The sequence below is a fragment of the Lactuca saligna genome, chromosome 1 (assembly GCF_052625555.1).
Source record: "Lactuca saligna cultivar CGN05327 chromosome 1, ASM5262555v1, whole genome shotgun sequence".
NCBI lineage: Eukaryota > Viridiplantae > Streptophyta > Magnoliopsida > Asterales > Asteraceae > Lactuca > Lactuca saligna.
In genome coordinates this window covers 20,160,571-20,176,240 of record NC_136417.1, presented here as the reverse complement: position 1 = coordinate 20,176,240, position 15,670 = coordinate 20,160,571, and the positions used below count along the sequence as shown (strand labels likewise).

At 37.2% G+C, this 15,670-nt stretch overlaps 1 protein-coding gene across 1 annotated transcript; it reads right to left on the bottom strand.

Annotated features, from left to right (window-relative positions):
* Positions 1-13,736: 13,736 nt before the first annotated feature.
* LOC145003237 (uncharacterized) lies at positions 13,737-15,428 on the bottom strand. Its single transcript, XM_078962370.1, has 5 exons — positions 15,338-15,428; positions 15,007-15,251; positions 14,600-14,929; positions 14,416-14,514; positions 13,737-14,198 (listed from the first exon to the last, which is right to left on the bottom strand). The coding sequence occupies exons 1-5, from the start codon at positions 15,426-15,428 to the stop codon at positions 13,737-13,739; spliced, it is 1,227 nt and encodes a 408-aa protein (XP_078818496.1).
* Positions 15,429-15,670: the final 242 nt, after the last annotated feature.

Below are 15,670 nucleotides of genomic sequence, written 5' to 3'. Positions count from 1 at the left end.
TACCACATTTAACCCATATTAAAAATACTACTAAAAAATATATTATCTAATTCGTTTCAACTATCCATTTTGCCTCTTCAATTTGTTACCTTAAAAAACAATTCTACCTGCACAGTCCAAATTCGATACACACGATTGCATATATATATATATATATATATATATATATATATATATATATATATATATATATATATATATATATATATATATATATATATATTCAAGTCCTCCTCATTTTAGAGTCACCTTTTACAATTTGACAAATTTGGTACCTCTCGGTCTTTTTTAGAAATTATAAATGAAATATTACAAGTTGGCAAGTTTTTTCTATTCCATATTGGTGGGGGAAGAAACATTTAGTGGGTTTATAATGTTTTTCTCTTGATAGGCTTTCAAAGACGTTTAGTAGATCAATGGATAGACCAAGCCCACACACATGCCTAGCCTAGAACTAGCCGATGTTGGGAGCGTGCAAAATGGTGTAATTTAGGGTCAAATCGGTTTGACCGATCCGGTCAAACGGATGACCAGCGTTGACTTTGTGGATAAGATGACAAAATCTTTTGGAAGGCCCAAAAAACGACTTGCCTAGTTTTTCTAGGGTCCGACCTATGTTGCCTTCTAGGGTTTTGATACCTATAAATACAACTCCCTAGAAGTCGTATTTGACACACGAATTTCAAAGGCCCTTTATTGTCTTCTAGGGTTTCAATACCTACAAATACAGCTCCCTAGGAGGAGCTGTATTTGACACCCGGATTACGAAGCCCTCTCCCTCTCTTGGCGATTTCTTTTAGCTTTCTGAGTATTCACTTTGTGTTTATCGTTTTCCATTGTTGTTGGAAAACCGATAAGTCTGTATTAAATCTTGGAGTTTTACTATGTTGCTTACAACTAACACAGTTCTTTAAGATCAAGATCAGCTGACAACATGTTGGTTTTACTTTACTATCTCATGTTTACTTTCGTCCAGTAACAAGATGTTGTGCTTCTACTCCTTTCTTAAAATCAAATCTAATCAAGAAGTATTGATATGGTTTCTGGATTAAACATGGTAATCATAATAATAATAATTGGATTCATTATTCGCAACTAATCTTTTTTTTTTAAACGACAAATATATTAAACTACTTCTAAATTATTCAACCTATATCCACAATGGAACTTGAATCGGATACCACTGGGCTAGAAACCCTTTGGTTTCCTTGCGTGTCTATTGATTCTGATATACAACAGTCTCTACACATTTATCCCTTCCACCACCATTCTTCATCATCATCAATTCAGATGCTTCTTTAGCCTTTTGATAAGCTTGATCAAAACCACTACGTCTTTTCTCCACCGTTTCCCACCGCCTTCATCTCCCATCGACATCAAATACTTTTGCTCCATTGAAAAGTCTCAATGTATATTACGTTCTCTCATAAACCTTATCTTTGTTTTAGTCACATCTCACTACCAACATCTCTCTATCGATAACTACCACTCACCGCTCCCCCTTTCACTCATAAATGTCCGCCTCCAGTTCTCCTCTTACCTCCGCCATTGTCATCTATGGATATTGAATCCTCAAATTGACGTATTTGATGAAGTCCTCAGTTTCTAGGGAAAAGTAATTTTGTAGGTGCGCCCATTTTCTTTCTATTGAAATCAACGTCGCTTTTCGTCTTCTCCATCTAAAACGTTGTCCATATACTTTTGCATTTCCGAATCTTTCAAAAGTCAAGTGCATACTAACAACAACGAGATGTACATCAGCTCCGAATTCTTTCATCTTCCATCACCCATATTTCTCTAATGCTCCTTCTTTTGTTGAACGCACCACAAAAAACAACTAGAAAGGAAAACAATGTAAGAACGCAAAAGGGGAGTTCAGTCTTTTGTAAATCACCTATGGAACTTCCAAAGTAAGTTTTTTTATTCATATATTGATTTATTTTATATCCATATTGATTTCTGACCTTCAATCTGTGGATTGCAATTTATCTTACTCTTTAAATTTAATGTTCATGATTTTACTAGCATTGGCAGGTTGAGGATTCGATAGGAGGCTGAATGAGTTTTTAAGTTTCTCTTTTTGGAGCGACATGATATACTTCCAATTTAATCTTTTCCCTACAAAAAGCATGGTTTGCTTACATGGATTTTTGTTCACCTTTTTAGGTGGTTGAGGGGATAAGAAAGCAAGAACAGTCTCCTTCTTGAATTCGTTGCAGAGAAGGATCATCAGGAATCCATTTAGCTTGATTCATCCTTGTGAGAACAAGGATCTGATTGCGTAGGGACAAGGCTCAAAAACTCAAACCTTGAGTAAATGCTTAAGATCAATGTCTGCTTTTGATTATAAGTTCCAGTCAAGTCTGGAAAGACCTGTCGAGACTGAAGATGAGAATCAAAAAAGTATTTCAAGTATTAAATATGGAGTAATGAGAATAATCAAAGTAAAGACAATAAATGAACAAGTAGAATGTTTGAAAGACTTTGATTTGAGAGAAAGATGCAAGTGAAGTAAATTCAAATATAGCTATCTTTGGAGGAACAATCTTTCTTATATTCTTGACATGCAACACTCCTTAAATAGGAGAAACGAGTACATCGTACAAATTTAAACACACACATAGGACCGAACAAAAGAGTTACTTTTGACACTCTGATTATCCCTTTGACAAAATAAACCAAGTCCTATGAATAGTTACATCAAGCTAAAAGACAAGAATAATTAAAGCATAGACGGATAGACTGATTTGGACTTATTCTTCGTTCGGAACATCTTCTCTTTGAACATACTCTCTTCTCCAGACACAAACTTCACTTTTAACCATAGACTGGCTCCGGACCATATTCCACTTTGGAACAAATACTGACCTCGGAACATCCAAAGGTTAGAGATTGCTACAGGTTCACTTTCAGGTTCCAACAATCTCCCCCTAAATGAACTTAGCAATCCAGTTAGCTTAGCTCGAATCTTCCTTAATGAACACGTATGCCCAATACAACCATTCTCTGACTCCGATGTACCATTGCGGTTGACTTATGAACTTTGTCTTCACGTGCTCAGGTGCTTCGGACTTTGATGTTCGGCCGATGAACTTCTGAAGGGCCTTGGTGGGAACCAGGTGTTTGTCAAGGACTCGGAAGAAGTCCTTCTGGTTTGTTTTTCTTTGAAGATAGACAAAACTTAGTACTGGTTCATCAATGGGTCCCTCTGCTAAAATTTAAGCTTTTCGCAGCTTGAAGTCGATTTTGGCCAAGTATTTCTAGGTTCCGAACAAATAGGCCAGCTCAAAGTCATACCGACAAAATTCAGCAACATAATCTTTGAGGAAGCTCAAAGCAGCGTGGTAAGCTCCCATACTAAGATCATCAGATTGAATGCATGCTTCGGAATTGAGTACCAATTTTCAGAATGTCGTTTGGGTTGATTGCAGGAAAGTCGAGGTCAGTGATGGTTTTTCTGAGTTGGTTTGTTTCGGAAGATGTGGTACCGGAACAACACACAATTAAGTTCGAATATGGTCAAGATCTTCCTTGCAAATCCGGAAAATTTGGCGATCCTTTGCCGAGACCAGACTTATTTTTGAGGAAGTGTGTTCTTGGACTAGAAGATCTTCAATCTTTCACGTTCAGGTTGGATGATCATTTGAGGATCATCTTCCGGATGGAGAGGAGCGAACTTTATGTAAAACTTGTTGAAAAGGAGAAAGAGAGATAGAGAGAGAGAGAGAGAGGCAAGTCAATCTGGTCCAAATCTTGATTTGGAAGATCATAATACATGAAGATTTGGTCCTTCATGTACTTTAAGAACCTGATTGATCTCTTCCTGGGACCAACGAAGTCTATCTTTCAAAGGAGGAGCGGAGTAAGGGAAGTCTAAAATTGGCTTCTTGCCCTTGTCTTTCTGTTTATGGAGGGTGGAGAGGATGTGTTGCATGTTTTCATCAACAACAAACTTCGGAGGAGAGGAAGGCAGGGGCTCTTCCGTAATATCATCCGGCTTCCGGAGTGGAGAGCTTTCATCGATATGAGCGATTGGTTAATTTGGTTCTTGCGTTAGCCTCTTCTATGCTTCTATGAAGAACATTAGCCAGGGTAGATGGCCAAGAGACTGCTGACCAAATTCTTTGCTCTTCCTCCGTTAGCACTTTAGTAGTATATTTCCTTGGATATTGAAGTCCTATTACTTCGTTCTTTACATACACATCTTCTTCACCACTTTCATCATCATCATCATCATCATCAACAGCAGCACCACCTGGAGAACCTGAAAGGATCTGTAGAGAATTATCAGAGCTTTCATCTCGGAGTCTAAACTCCGAGACAAGTTTCCAGGGATGAGATCTTGAACTGGGTACTTCTCCCTCTCTTACAACGGAAGGCTTGACAACCGGTGCAAGCATAGTGAACTCCTTTAGGTTCAAAAAAATTTCAAACACCTTTTGAATAATGGTGTTAAGCTGGGGAGTTAGGGCATCATAAGCTTCAGTTGTGGGAGCCTGAGCTTTGAGATGATCAAATAGCTTGGAGAGAATGGAGAACATCTCGTCGAACTTGTGATTCGGAACATCCAGAGACCTGTGATTTCGTTAGTAGGGGCAACGAAAGACAAATTGCTTTGAATGGCCCTATTACTCATAGAGATGATAGTTGCTTTGACTAGAGACCTGGTGAGTTCCGGATGTCTTGTATAGCCCCTGTCAACAAAATCTTCCCATAAATGATCGTTAACACCTAGTTGTCTTGGACCCTTACCGGGTATCAAACCAGTTGTGGCACCTAAGGTTGGAGGGACCACTCCAGCCTTGGAATGCTTGGGGTCCAGAACAGGGGTTTCAGATCATGCTAAGGAAATGTTATATCAAGTGTGACTCGTGGGTTATTCCAGGGGGAATGAACTTTTGTCAACACCGACATCACCTTGTTGGGAAGGTGAGGGTGGATTATTAGGAGACTCCCGGTGTGTGTGTGCCTGTGATATTGACGCTCTGAAGGGTACTTTGGAAGAGTGGGTAGGTGGGGTAGAAGGATGGCCAAAGTCAGCCGGAATATCCTTGGATCCTTCCTTTTGAGAGGAGGAACCGACTTTGGTTCTTTTTTTGGCTTTTGGCTTTGAGGGGGGTGTTTTCCTCTTGGTAGATTTCTGCTTCTTTCCACCTAAGGGAACAACCTTGGCCACTTCCGAAGTAGGGTCAACGGGGACCGGGGCAGATCGTGTAGGGATACACAATCGAGGTCTCCAAATGATGTTTCAAGTGAATGGATTTGGAAGGTAGGATGGCCAACATATGTTTTGGTAAGAATCTAATTGGTCCGAATGAAGTTTGGTCCGGAATATGATAATGTCTAACGATTTTGAATGGAATAAATACCTCTCGTGGAATCGTATCCACCAGAATTAGTTCAGACCTTTCATGGTAGAGTTGTTGGATCGTCAGGGCCCAAAATCTAGGGCTTGAAATCTTGTTTGGCTTCCTTTTAATGACAAAGTTTCGAAAATATTGCTATAAGACTTTAGGAAGATCAACGATGTTGTTCTTACCAGAGAAGATATTGTACACCACCTACAACCAGACTTTGCTAAGGGTATCCGTACCTCCATATTTTCCGGATAAACCCTTAACAATGAAGTGCATCAGAATGGTCCAAAGGCTTGAGATGGATGATTTCTTAAACTTATTGGCTTTGTATACTTAACCATAGCCAATGTGGGTGAGGAATTGTTGAAAATATTCTGCAGTACGTTCTTGTACCTTGAAGTTTGAAGGGTTTTCTTTGACTCCAATAGCCTGGAGAAACGTAGACTTGTGGGCAGGAACTATGTGATCACCAGTGATCTTCGTATCAAGAACATCGTTCTCAATTTATATATGCTCGAACGCCATGTGAAGAAAACGAAGAGGGATTGGTGGGTCTGGAATCTTGGTGAGTTGCACAACAATTAGGTGATGAGCAATGAACCCAATCATCACTCTAATGGGCTCATAGAAATCCATGGGGTCAAGAGAGAACAGTTGTGTCGTGTCTCTGAGAAAGGGTTCATTTGATTGTGAAGACAATGATCCCTTGGAAGATTTCTTTTTCGCAATAATTTTGGGGATTTTAGGAGCGGTTTGAGTGATTTCGGGAGCGGTTATGGAAATTTTGGAAGGAGACGAGGAAGCCATTGTTGCAGAAGGTTGAATGCTTGAAGAACACAGTTGAGAGAAAGAAGAAGAATTCTTGGCTCTTTTGTACGCGTAAAAGGTAAAAGGGGATATGAGGGGGGTTTATATAGGTTAGGAAGATAGGTCGGGTTAGGAGTGTAATGATGAAATCTGAAAAGGAAATGGGTCGCATTAATTAAGTTGTCGAATATGGGTGTGTTAACCGACAGTGATTCAGGATTTCTATGGATTGAAGTGCAAAATAGAAACCATCACTAGGTTGATGGGATGTTCACTTTTTGGAGACATGCATGTTGGATTAAGTGTCTAAGTTCATAACTATTCCTGGAATGTATTTGGCCCGGTTAGCATGGTCCATTTGGGTTGCATGGCATTGCCAAACTTGGATAGACTAAATAAGAGAAAAATAACACTTAAGGTTTATTAATATATGATAAGTTCTAATATATTAATAATATTATTTAATTAGTATTGATCAAAAATTAATTTATAATTAATTAAGTGATCAAAAAGAGACTAATTTAATATATGGTGTTTATTGTGTAAATCATCTATTCTTGTATAGTTGGGCTAATGATCCATGGTTTGTATGGATTGGGTTAAAACCCATAAGATGATCCATGGATAGTCCATGGAGGTTACAAATCCATGGATCATGAAATATGGAAAGTCATGCCAATTTGGATTTACATGGTGTAACCTTACTTGTGTCACAACTATATAAAGACCCCATGTCTAGGAAAATCGGCGACTACAAGCAAGTAATAGAGGACTATCCGATTTTGAGGTGTAAGTGTACTTCTCTCAAAATTATTCTAAGTGTTGTGATGCTGTGTAAGACATTTGAGGCATCACACTTGGGGTGCTAGGCTCACAAGGTTTTCAAGGAATCCAAGCAACTAAAAGGTATGTTCTTTTACTAGCAATTATGTTTTAAAGTTCCTCATGCCATGCTAGTTAAGTTAAGAACCTTGGAAAATCATTTTTGCATGTATCTTAGTAAAACATAGATCCAAGGTTTCTAGGGTTGCATGTACACTTTAGGAGTGTTAGAATGCTCAAAACCCTTCAGTGGTATCAGAGCCTAGGCTTGTTTATTTGATACTTGATGCAAACTTGTTAAAAAAATCGACAAAACTGTTTTCTGCCTGGGTGAACTCGTCGAGTCCATGGGGGGACTCGACGAGTCCATGCCTTTCTCCAACCAACTTGGCGAGTTAGTTCGTGCACTCGACGGGTTGGCTTGTCAGAGTGCAATTTTTGACTTTTGCTGTTGGAAATGGACTAGAAACATCACCCTAAACTGTTTTGGTGTTGTAAAACTTGTTTTAGATGGTGTAATGGTTGTGCTAATCCATTTTCAATGGCTAATGTCATAATTTCAAGTTTTTTATGGTTTATTTATGATTCTTAAAATTGTTGGTATGAACATTCATGAACTTATAAGTTTAGAAGATCATAAGAATTATTTGTAACTTGCTTGGTAGTTTAATTATTGATCTTGATGTGTTTTAATGGAATCCATAATTTGTCCCCAAGTTATGGATTACCAAAAGTCACACTTTTAAAGTCCATTATTAAACACATAGGTTACACAAAATGAAAAGTCTCTCATTTTATTAATCCATTAACTCATAAGTTATGAAAGATGAAAAGTTTTGAAAGTTACAAAACTTTCCCTCAAGTTTTGGAACATGTAAAGTCTCTTTAAAACTTTAGTTCCAACCCCTAGAATTTTAAAAGATAAAATTCAACCCTTATACTTTATAATATCATAAGTTTATATATATATATATATATATATATATATATATATATAAGAACTAAAAGTCGTTTTACCGTTAGTAGGCCTCATTCACGAAGCCGGTCTATAAGGGGGCATAAGGTTGTTGCATATAAAATGACAGCTTAATAGGTGTCCACTCTCACCCACCGCTTCCTTGACTGGTGGAGGGTCGTTAGCCGAACGGGTAAGACAATGACTTTAATTCTCATTAAAAGTATAATGATTCTAAAGTAACTAAATGTTTTATAAATTCCAATCTTAGTTACTTTAGGAAAATGTGAATAAGGTGCTAACCCATGAAATTACACTTTGCACTTTGTTTAAATCGTTAGTGGAGCGTGTGTGGTTAACTGGCACACTAACTTGGACTTAACAAGGTAGGAAAATGGTGACTTAAGGTTTATCATAGGTCGGCGGAGCGCGTTTGGTTAACCGACACATCGATTGAGTGATAAACATTTAGGGTACCAAGTAATTTGCATGGTTACTTTACACCTTGTTTTGTGATCCTCGGCATCCCAGTCACAAAACTTGAAGGGCACACTCGAGATTGAAACAGGTCATTGAAAAAAGTTCAATGAATCTCAAAGAATCTAGGAATTTCAAAACCAATTTAAACCTAATAATTTATTTTGTTTTTCATGGTGGAAATTGGTGAATCATCATTCACCTACCTTCAAATATTTTATAGCTTGGATTACAGCATCCCTCTTCTAAGTTATAAAATATTGTGTTGGGTCCTAGCCTTAATATTACATTTGGGTGCTTTATTAAGGACTATCTTTATATCTAATCTAAATTTGTCTTTCTTCTTTTCAGATGTCTTCAAACAATGTTGCTTCTAGCTCAAACCCTACCGGCTCCTTCTCTCTCATGAACCTTTGTGGGAGAGTCATCTTTGATGGTTCCAACTTTATGGATTGGATCTGAAACATCAGGATGGTCACTCGTTACGACGACAAGAAATATGTCCTTAACAAGGAGCTTAAGGAACTTGATGAGTCATCTGCTGCTCCTGAGGAGATCACTGAATTTAGGACTCATGAGATAGATGCCACAAAAATGGCATGTATCATGTTGGCCACGATGACAACCGAGCTCCAAAAGTCCTATGAGGACTATTACCCTTTTGAGATGCACCAGGAATTGATGGACCGCTACCATCAAAGTGCTCGCCAAGAGAGGTATGACATCATCTGCTCCATGATAACAACCCGGATGAAGGACGGTGAACCATCACCAGTCACTTGCAGAAAATGCAAAGGTATGTGGACCGATTGCTGAAGCTAAATGTGAACTTCCCCGAGGAGTTGGAAATTGATATCATTTTGCACTCCTTACCTTCTTGTTTTGATCGATTCCGAATGACATACCACATGAACAAGGAGCACTTAGCAAACTTCAAGGACTCTTGGAGACCGCCGAAAGTGGTCTTAAGGGTAAATCGGTTGTTACCACTCCTATTCCTACCGCGACCCCTGTCTTGGTAATCAGGCAAGGCAAAGGGAAGAAGAGGAAGAGCCCTTCGAAGGGTACCAAGGGAAACTCCCTTGATGGCTCATCTTCAAGTGAAACCAAGAAAGGTTCGGTCACTCCTTTTGCTAACCCTAAAGAGGCTGAATGCTTCTGTTGCCACGAAAAGTCGCACTGGAAGCGAAACTGCCCAAAGTATTTGCAAGATGTGAAGGATTGGAAAGTGAAACCCAACCATGCAGGTATTTACACTATATTGCCTAATAACTCACCCCATTCTAATTCTTGGGTCTTTTATACTGGGTTGTGGTATTCATATTTGTTCTGATTTGCAGGGACTGAGAAGAAGTGAGGATGCGGAGCATGGGAAGATAAGCTTAATCATGGGGAATAGGAAAACATCACCTGTCACCAAGATTTGAGTTTATACTTTGTTACTAAGTAATGGGTTAACATTAGATTTGAATAAATGTTGTTACCCATCTGAAATGGTGAGGAATATTATTTCTTTTCATGTTTTGTACAAACAAGGGTTTACCTTTTCTTTTGATAATGAATATGGTAATATAATGCTATCTTTAATAATGCTCTTTATTTTATAGCATTACCTTGTGATGGTGAGTATGAAATTGTGTCTGTTGTAGATAACCTAGGAAATAATGTGTTGTGTATTGATTCTTCCACCAACTTGGATAAAGCATCATTGTGGCATTGTCGTCTTGAACATGTAAGTAAGAAATGCATATGCCAACTCCAAAAGGATGGAGTCTTGGAGTCATTTGACCTAAAGTTGGGAATCTTGTTTACTTGGAAAAATGACAAAATCACCTTTCACTGGTTCTTGTGCTAGGGGTGAAGGTTTGTTCGATCTGGTACACACTGATGTGTGTGAACCCTTCAGAATCGCCACAAGGGATGTTAACCACTTCTATGTGACTTTTACTGATGATTTTAGTAGATTTGGATATGTCTACTTAATCAGGCATAAGTTAGAAACCTTTGAAAAGTTCAAAGAGCTTAAGCAGGAAATGTAGAATCAATTGGGCAGGAACATTAAAATGATTCGATCCGATCGAGGTGGTAAGTATCTTAGTACAGATTTCCTTGACTATCTTAAGGAATGTGAGATTGTCACACAATTGACACCTCCCAGGACACCACAACTTAATGGTGTGGCTGAGAGGCATAATCGAACCTTGTTGGACATGGTCCGTTCCATGATGAGTCGAGCTTCGCTACCAATCTCATTTTGAGGGTATGCCTTAGAGATTGCCGCCCATATTCTTAATCTAGTCCCTACCAAAAAGGTTGCCAAAACACCTCATGAAATGTGGACCGAAAAAGTTCCTAATCTGGACCACATCAAGATTTGGGGTTGCGAGCCTTTCGTGAGGCGCGAAACCCACGATAAGCTCGAACTTCGAAGTGAGAGGTGTATTTTCATCGGCTACTCACATAAATCCTTCGGTTACCTCTTCTATAAACCCAGTGATAATGTGGTCTTTGTAGCAAGGAGGGGGGTCTTTCGCGAGGGAGATTTCATAAGCCAAGGAAACTGTGGGAGACAAATTGATCTTGAAGAAATTCAAGAGTCCAGTGGTGAAGGAACCTCAAACCCTAGCAATCAACCTGAGGAGAAAACTCCTGGTGATCCAACTGACGAATATGTACCTTTGAGGCGTTCCACGAGAATTAGGAATGCACTTGAGTATTACTATGATTTCCATATTACTGCGGAAGGTGATACACTTATCAATGCTAACATATTGATTGGTTTGGATGAACCTAACAACTACACGGAAGCCATGACAGGCCCTGATGCTGCTAAATGGAAAGAGGCTATGGAAACTGAAAATAATGGATTGGAGGAACCATACCAAATATCATTAATTGGTTCCAACCGTTTCTGGTTCGAGTTCGGTTCCAATTCCGATTCAAATTTTCGGTTAAAACTCACATCCCTTTTCAGCTTTAATGAGTACTTTTATGTGATACACAAATAATTTATGCATTTAAGAGTACCCAAAAAAAATATGTTCACACAAAACGACGCTTCATGATTTGAAAAAATTATAAAAAGAAAAAGAAAGAGATAATGGACATCGGGGTTGGTTGGTTCTTTTGACTTTTGTGCTTGTGGAATTTTTGCACTTGTAGGGGAATACCGACAAGTCCCCAAGGTAACAAATCGTACACGTCCTTTTGCTATATTACTCTTAAAATAAATATACTAAAAATCATTTATTTGTTTATTGTTATTACAACAAATAAATTGATTGCAAATTATAATTATCTAATTAATAATAACACATATTTCTCTCAAAGTACGATTTTTTTGAAACTTGAAGTCTAGAACAAAATTGCAAAGTTGGTCGAGCGGATCTATTTGTTTTCATTTATGGAATTATCGGTATTTAAGGTAAGCATCTATTTTAACTCACTTGATGATTTCGTTACATTCATATGGATTGACACGGTGTAATTGGAAATATTTGTTATCAAAAGACGATAAATACATGGAGATGACACTCGCCAAGGGTGCTTGTTTATGTTGATGTATAGTTTGGTACCTTCTATTACCAATCTAGGCTAGCCCATGTATTATATTACCAATCTAGGCTAGGCTATGTATTATACCTTTAGCATCTATAATTTGGCTATGTTATTGATATTTAATAGATCTTAAGTATAATAACTATTGAACTTTTCAATGTTAAAAAAAAAAAAAAAAAAAAGAAAGCTTTCTAGTTTTTTAAATAAAATTTTAAATATGTTCCTTAGAACTTTTTAAATTTTAGTGTATTATAGATAAAAAAAAGTTGTAGGAAATATAAAATGATAATATGACAATTCATTTATAAAATTCAATACATATTAGATATACCATCATATTTATTATAAAGTTTTATCCAAAAACATTATTCTACATAATAGTTATTGGTGGCTAATCTCTCTCTCTCTCTCTCTCTCTCTCTCTCTCTCTCTCTCTCTCTCTCTCTCTCTCTCTCTCTCTCTCTCTCTCTCTCTCTCTCTCTCTTAAAACCTAATTTTTTTTCTCTACAAATATGTATGGCAATTCGGCATCCTCTAACTCAACATAAAAGCCTTGTGATATCTCAAATACTAAAGCCTTAAATTTTTTCGTCCTAGATCTTGACATTCTTAATTATGAAACATGTTACGATTTATTTCAAACTCACTACACTGGCTTTGAGGTTAGCGATCAGATGAATGGTCCAATGACAACATTGTCACAAAAATGATTGATCATGAGTAGAACAAAACCGACTCCATTGTAACATTATGTATGAACAACTGCCAATCTTTGCTTCAGATGGTTTAAAAATAAGTCACGTCTCATCAGGTTTAGAGAATATTGAAACCCTTTTTTGGGATAACAAAACTGTGAAAGCCATCAACTTCCCAAATAAGTGGTATTTAAATTAACTACTAACACTAATAATTAAAAATAACATAACATAAAATAATAAACTATATTATGTTGCCTTACAAAAAACATCACTACAAGAAACGGGACCTATAGGGACGACAATTGTCGTCCCTTTAGGTTCCAAAAGCCGTCCCTATAGGTGTCTGGGGCGATATGTCGTCCCTATAGCCCTCGTCTCCATAGCCCCGTCGCAATAGATCATTATTATCGTCGCTAAAAAACTCGTCGCAATTGGTAGCCTTTGGTGACAATATATCGTCCAATACCGACTCGTCGCTACAAGATCCTGGTCTCCTTTGATAGAGCTATAGAGACGACAAGTCGTCTCTATAGATTACTCTATTAAAGCAACATGTCGACTACACAAGTACAACTATAAAGACGACAGGTCGTCCCTATAGATTGATCTATAATCGCAACTTGTCATCCCCACAGGTACATCTACGGAGAACTTGGAGCCTCCTTACATACACCTATGGAGACAACATGTCGTCTCCATAGATGCAGTGATAGACACAATAAATCGTCTCCATAAATATGTACGTAGTTAGGATGCATCACCCTATAGCAGCGACAAAATGTCATGGTTGATGCACTGTAGAAACGACATGTCGTCCCTATAGATACCCCTATAAAAACAAACATTTCGTCTCTATAGGTATGCCCATATAGCTCTTTTTAATCATTATAAGTTTCGAATTGTTAAAATAATAGTAAATTTACAAAATAGCTAAATCGGTAAATTTAATTGCAAAACATTGAAATACAATACAATCTCAAAACATTTAAAGTCTTAAAACATTTACCATAACATTCATTTGAAATGTATAAAAGTTTCATAGAATTACACATACTATCTAATTTAATCGGATCCACTAGAAGCTTGCCAATCATTACTTTGATCATCATCACTTTGATCATCAACACTTTGATCATCAACACTTTGACCATCATCACTTTGATGATCATCATTATATATCACTTGTCTGTTCGGAATTTGTACCTGTGAGAGATCAATATTAAACTGAACCGGAGGTGGAGGTTGGGTGTTTGGATTTTGAGACATGAACATTTGTTGCATTTGTTGGTTAAACTGTTGACTCAATTGTTGAGTCAACTGAAGAGCAAATGCATTGAGGTCTACATTATTTGTTGAAGGAGCTGGGATATTATAAGGTGCTACATTTTTCACTTTTCGACCAACACCGCGTGTATGACCTCTCCTTTCTCCAAGTACACGAGCCAAACATTCTAGCTGTTTGACTTTTGATTCATCACCACCAACCTCGTCCAACATTTTCTTATACTCATTTTCAATTTTAACCTACAACAAAAAAAAACAATAAAAATACATCAGTTTTTTTAAACTAAAAATCGGCAGCATAACGACTATAAAGAAGACAACCAACCTGTCCAACTATAATTAATAAGAACAATAACTCTAAAATTTCAACATACCTATCTTAGCAATCTACTTTCGATATATTTAATCTACTTTAATATAAGCAATATAGGTAATAATATGGAAACTTTTTACTTACCCAATCTTGTTGTGCTCGCATGTTGCACCATCCACGACCTTCTTTATAGTGACTCTTCTTCCAACCCTCAATATAATTCACCTTTCCTGTTGCTTTTCTCTATATAGAGTTAGGAAACAAAAACTATTATTAAGATTTCATATAACTGTTAATAAATCCTTAAATAATACTAAAAAAAACTTACTTCCTTAAACCGTTTTTGGGAATAGGGTTCACTCCCATGTGAACTTGGATAAAGTTGTTTTCCTCTGTTCTCACTATTTTGTACAGACTTTCTCTTCCATTTTTCATTTGTGTAAAGCTTGTCGACAACTTTTCCCCACTCTTTTTCAGACTGCATCCGTGGGGGATTTCTCTTTACGAAGTCTACATCCTTATAGCCTCCCACTGTATCAAAATGTTCCTTCAACTTCCCTTTCCGACGCCTGTAACACGATGCACAATCACTGTCGATTCCTTGAATCATTTGATTCCAGAAAGGTGCGTCTCGGAAAGCTTCAATATCAAAATAGTTCTACAAAAGAAAGGATTATTACACATCTAAAAATTATAAGATTTAAACAAAAGTAAAACACTATATTGTATACTTACATGCACTTCAAGATAAACTTTGTGTTTGAATTTTGCTGGGACATTTTTCCAACTTGAATAGTGAAAAGGGACAAATTTTGCAACACTATTTGAAACACACCGTATGTAAACTTGGTAATTGTCTCCACAAAACTTAAATTGTTTTCCTGTAAGTTCAATTTCAAGTGGTAGTGGCCCTTTGTTAGCATCAAACATTCGATTCAAATTTATGTTTCGTCCATTCATACGAGTTTTCTTTGGCTTTGCTACATTGACACATGTAATTGAAAAGTTAGTATGTTAAAAAATATATTCAATATGAAGACATATTTTATCATAAGAAGTTACTTACATGACTCACAGGATGTCGGGATCTTCTGTGGACGTCGAGGAGGTTCATTCCCACCATCTCCACCATGGCCCCGTGCAACATGTGCCGACATTTCTTTGATTGAAATAAATAATAAAGATAAATTAAACAAATATTATAAGCAACAATTAAAACATTATAAAAACTATCCATTAAAGATACAAAAACATTACAATACATTCAATCATAATCATCACTAGAATAATATGTGTCTACATGATCATCATCGTTTTCATCATTATCATCAATAATTTCGTCTTCTGAAGGGTATGTATCACTGTCTTCCTCATCATCATTAATGAAACCTTCATCGTC

Excerpts from the sequence above, each read along its gene's own strand:
- LOC145003237 (XM_078962370.1), bottom strand. The coding sequence starts at position 15,428 with ATGTCGGCACATGTTGCACGGGGCCATGGTGGAGATGGTGGGAATGAA. Across the intron at positions 14,930-15,006 it reads AAGTTTATCTTGAAGTGCAT|AACTATTTTGATATTGAAGC; the intron begins GTAAGTATACAA and ends TTTCTTTTGTAG. Across the intron at positions 14,199-14,415 it reads TGCGAGCACAACAAGATTGG|GTTAAAATTGAAAATGAGTA; the intron begins GTAAGTAAAAAG and ends TTTTTGTTGTAG.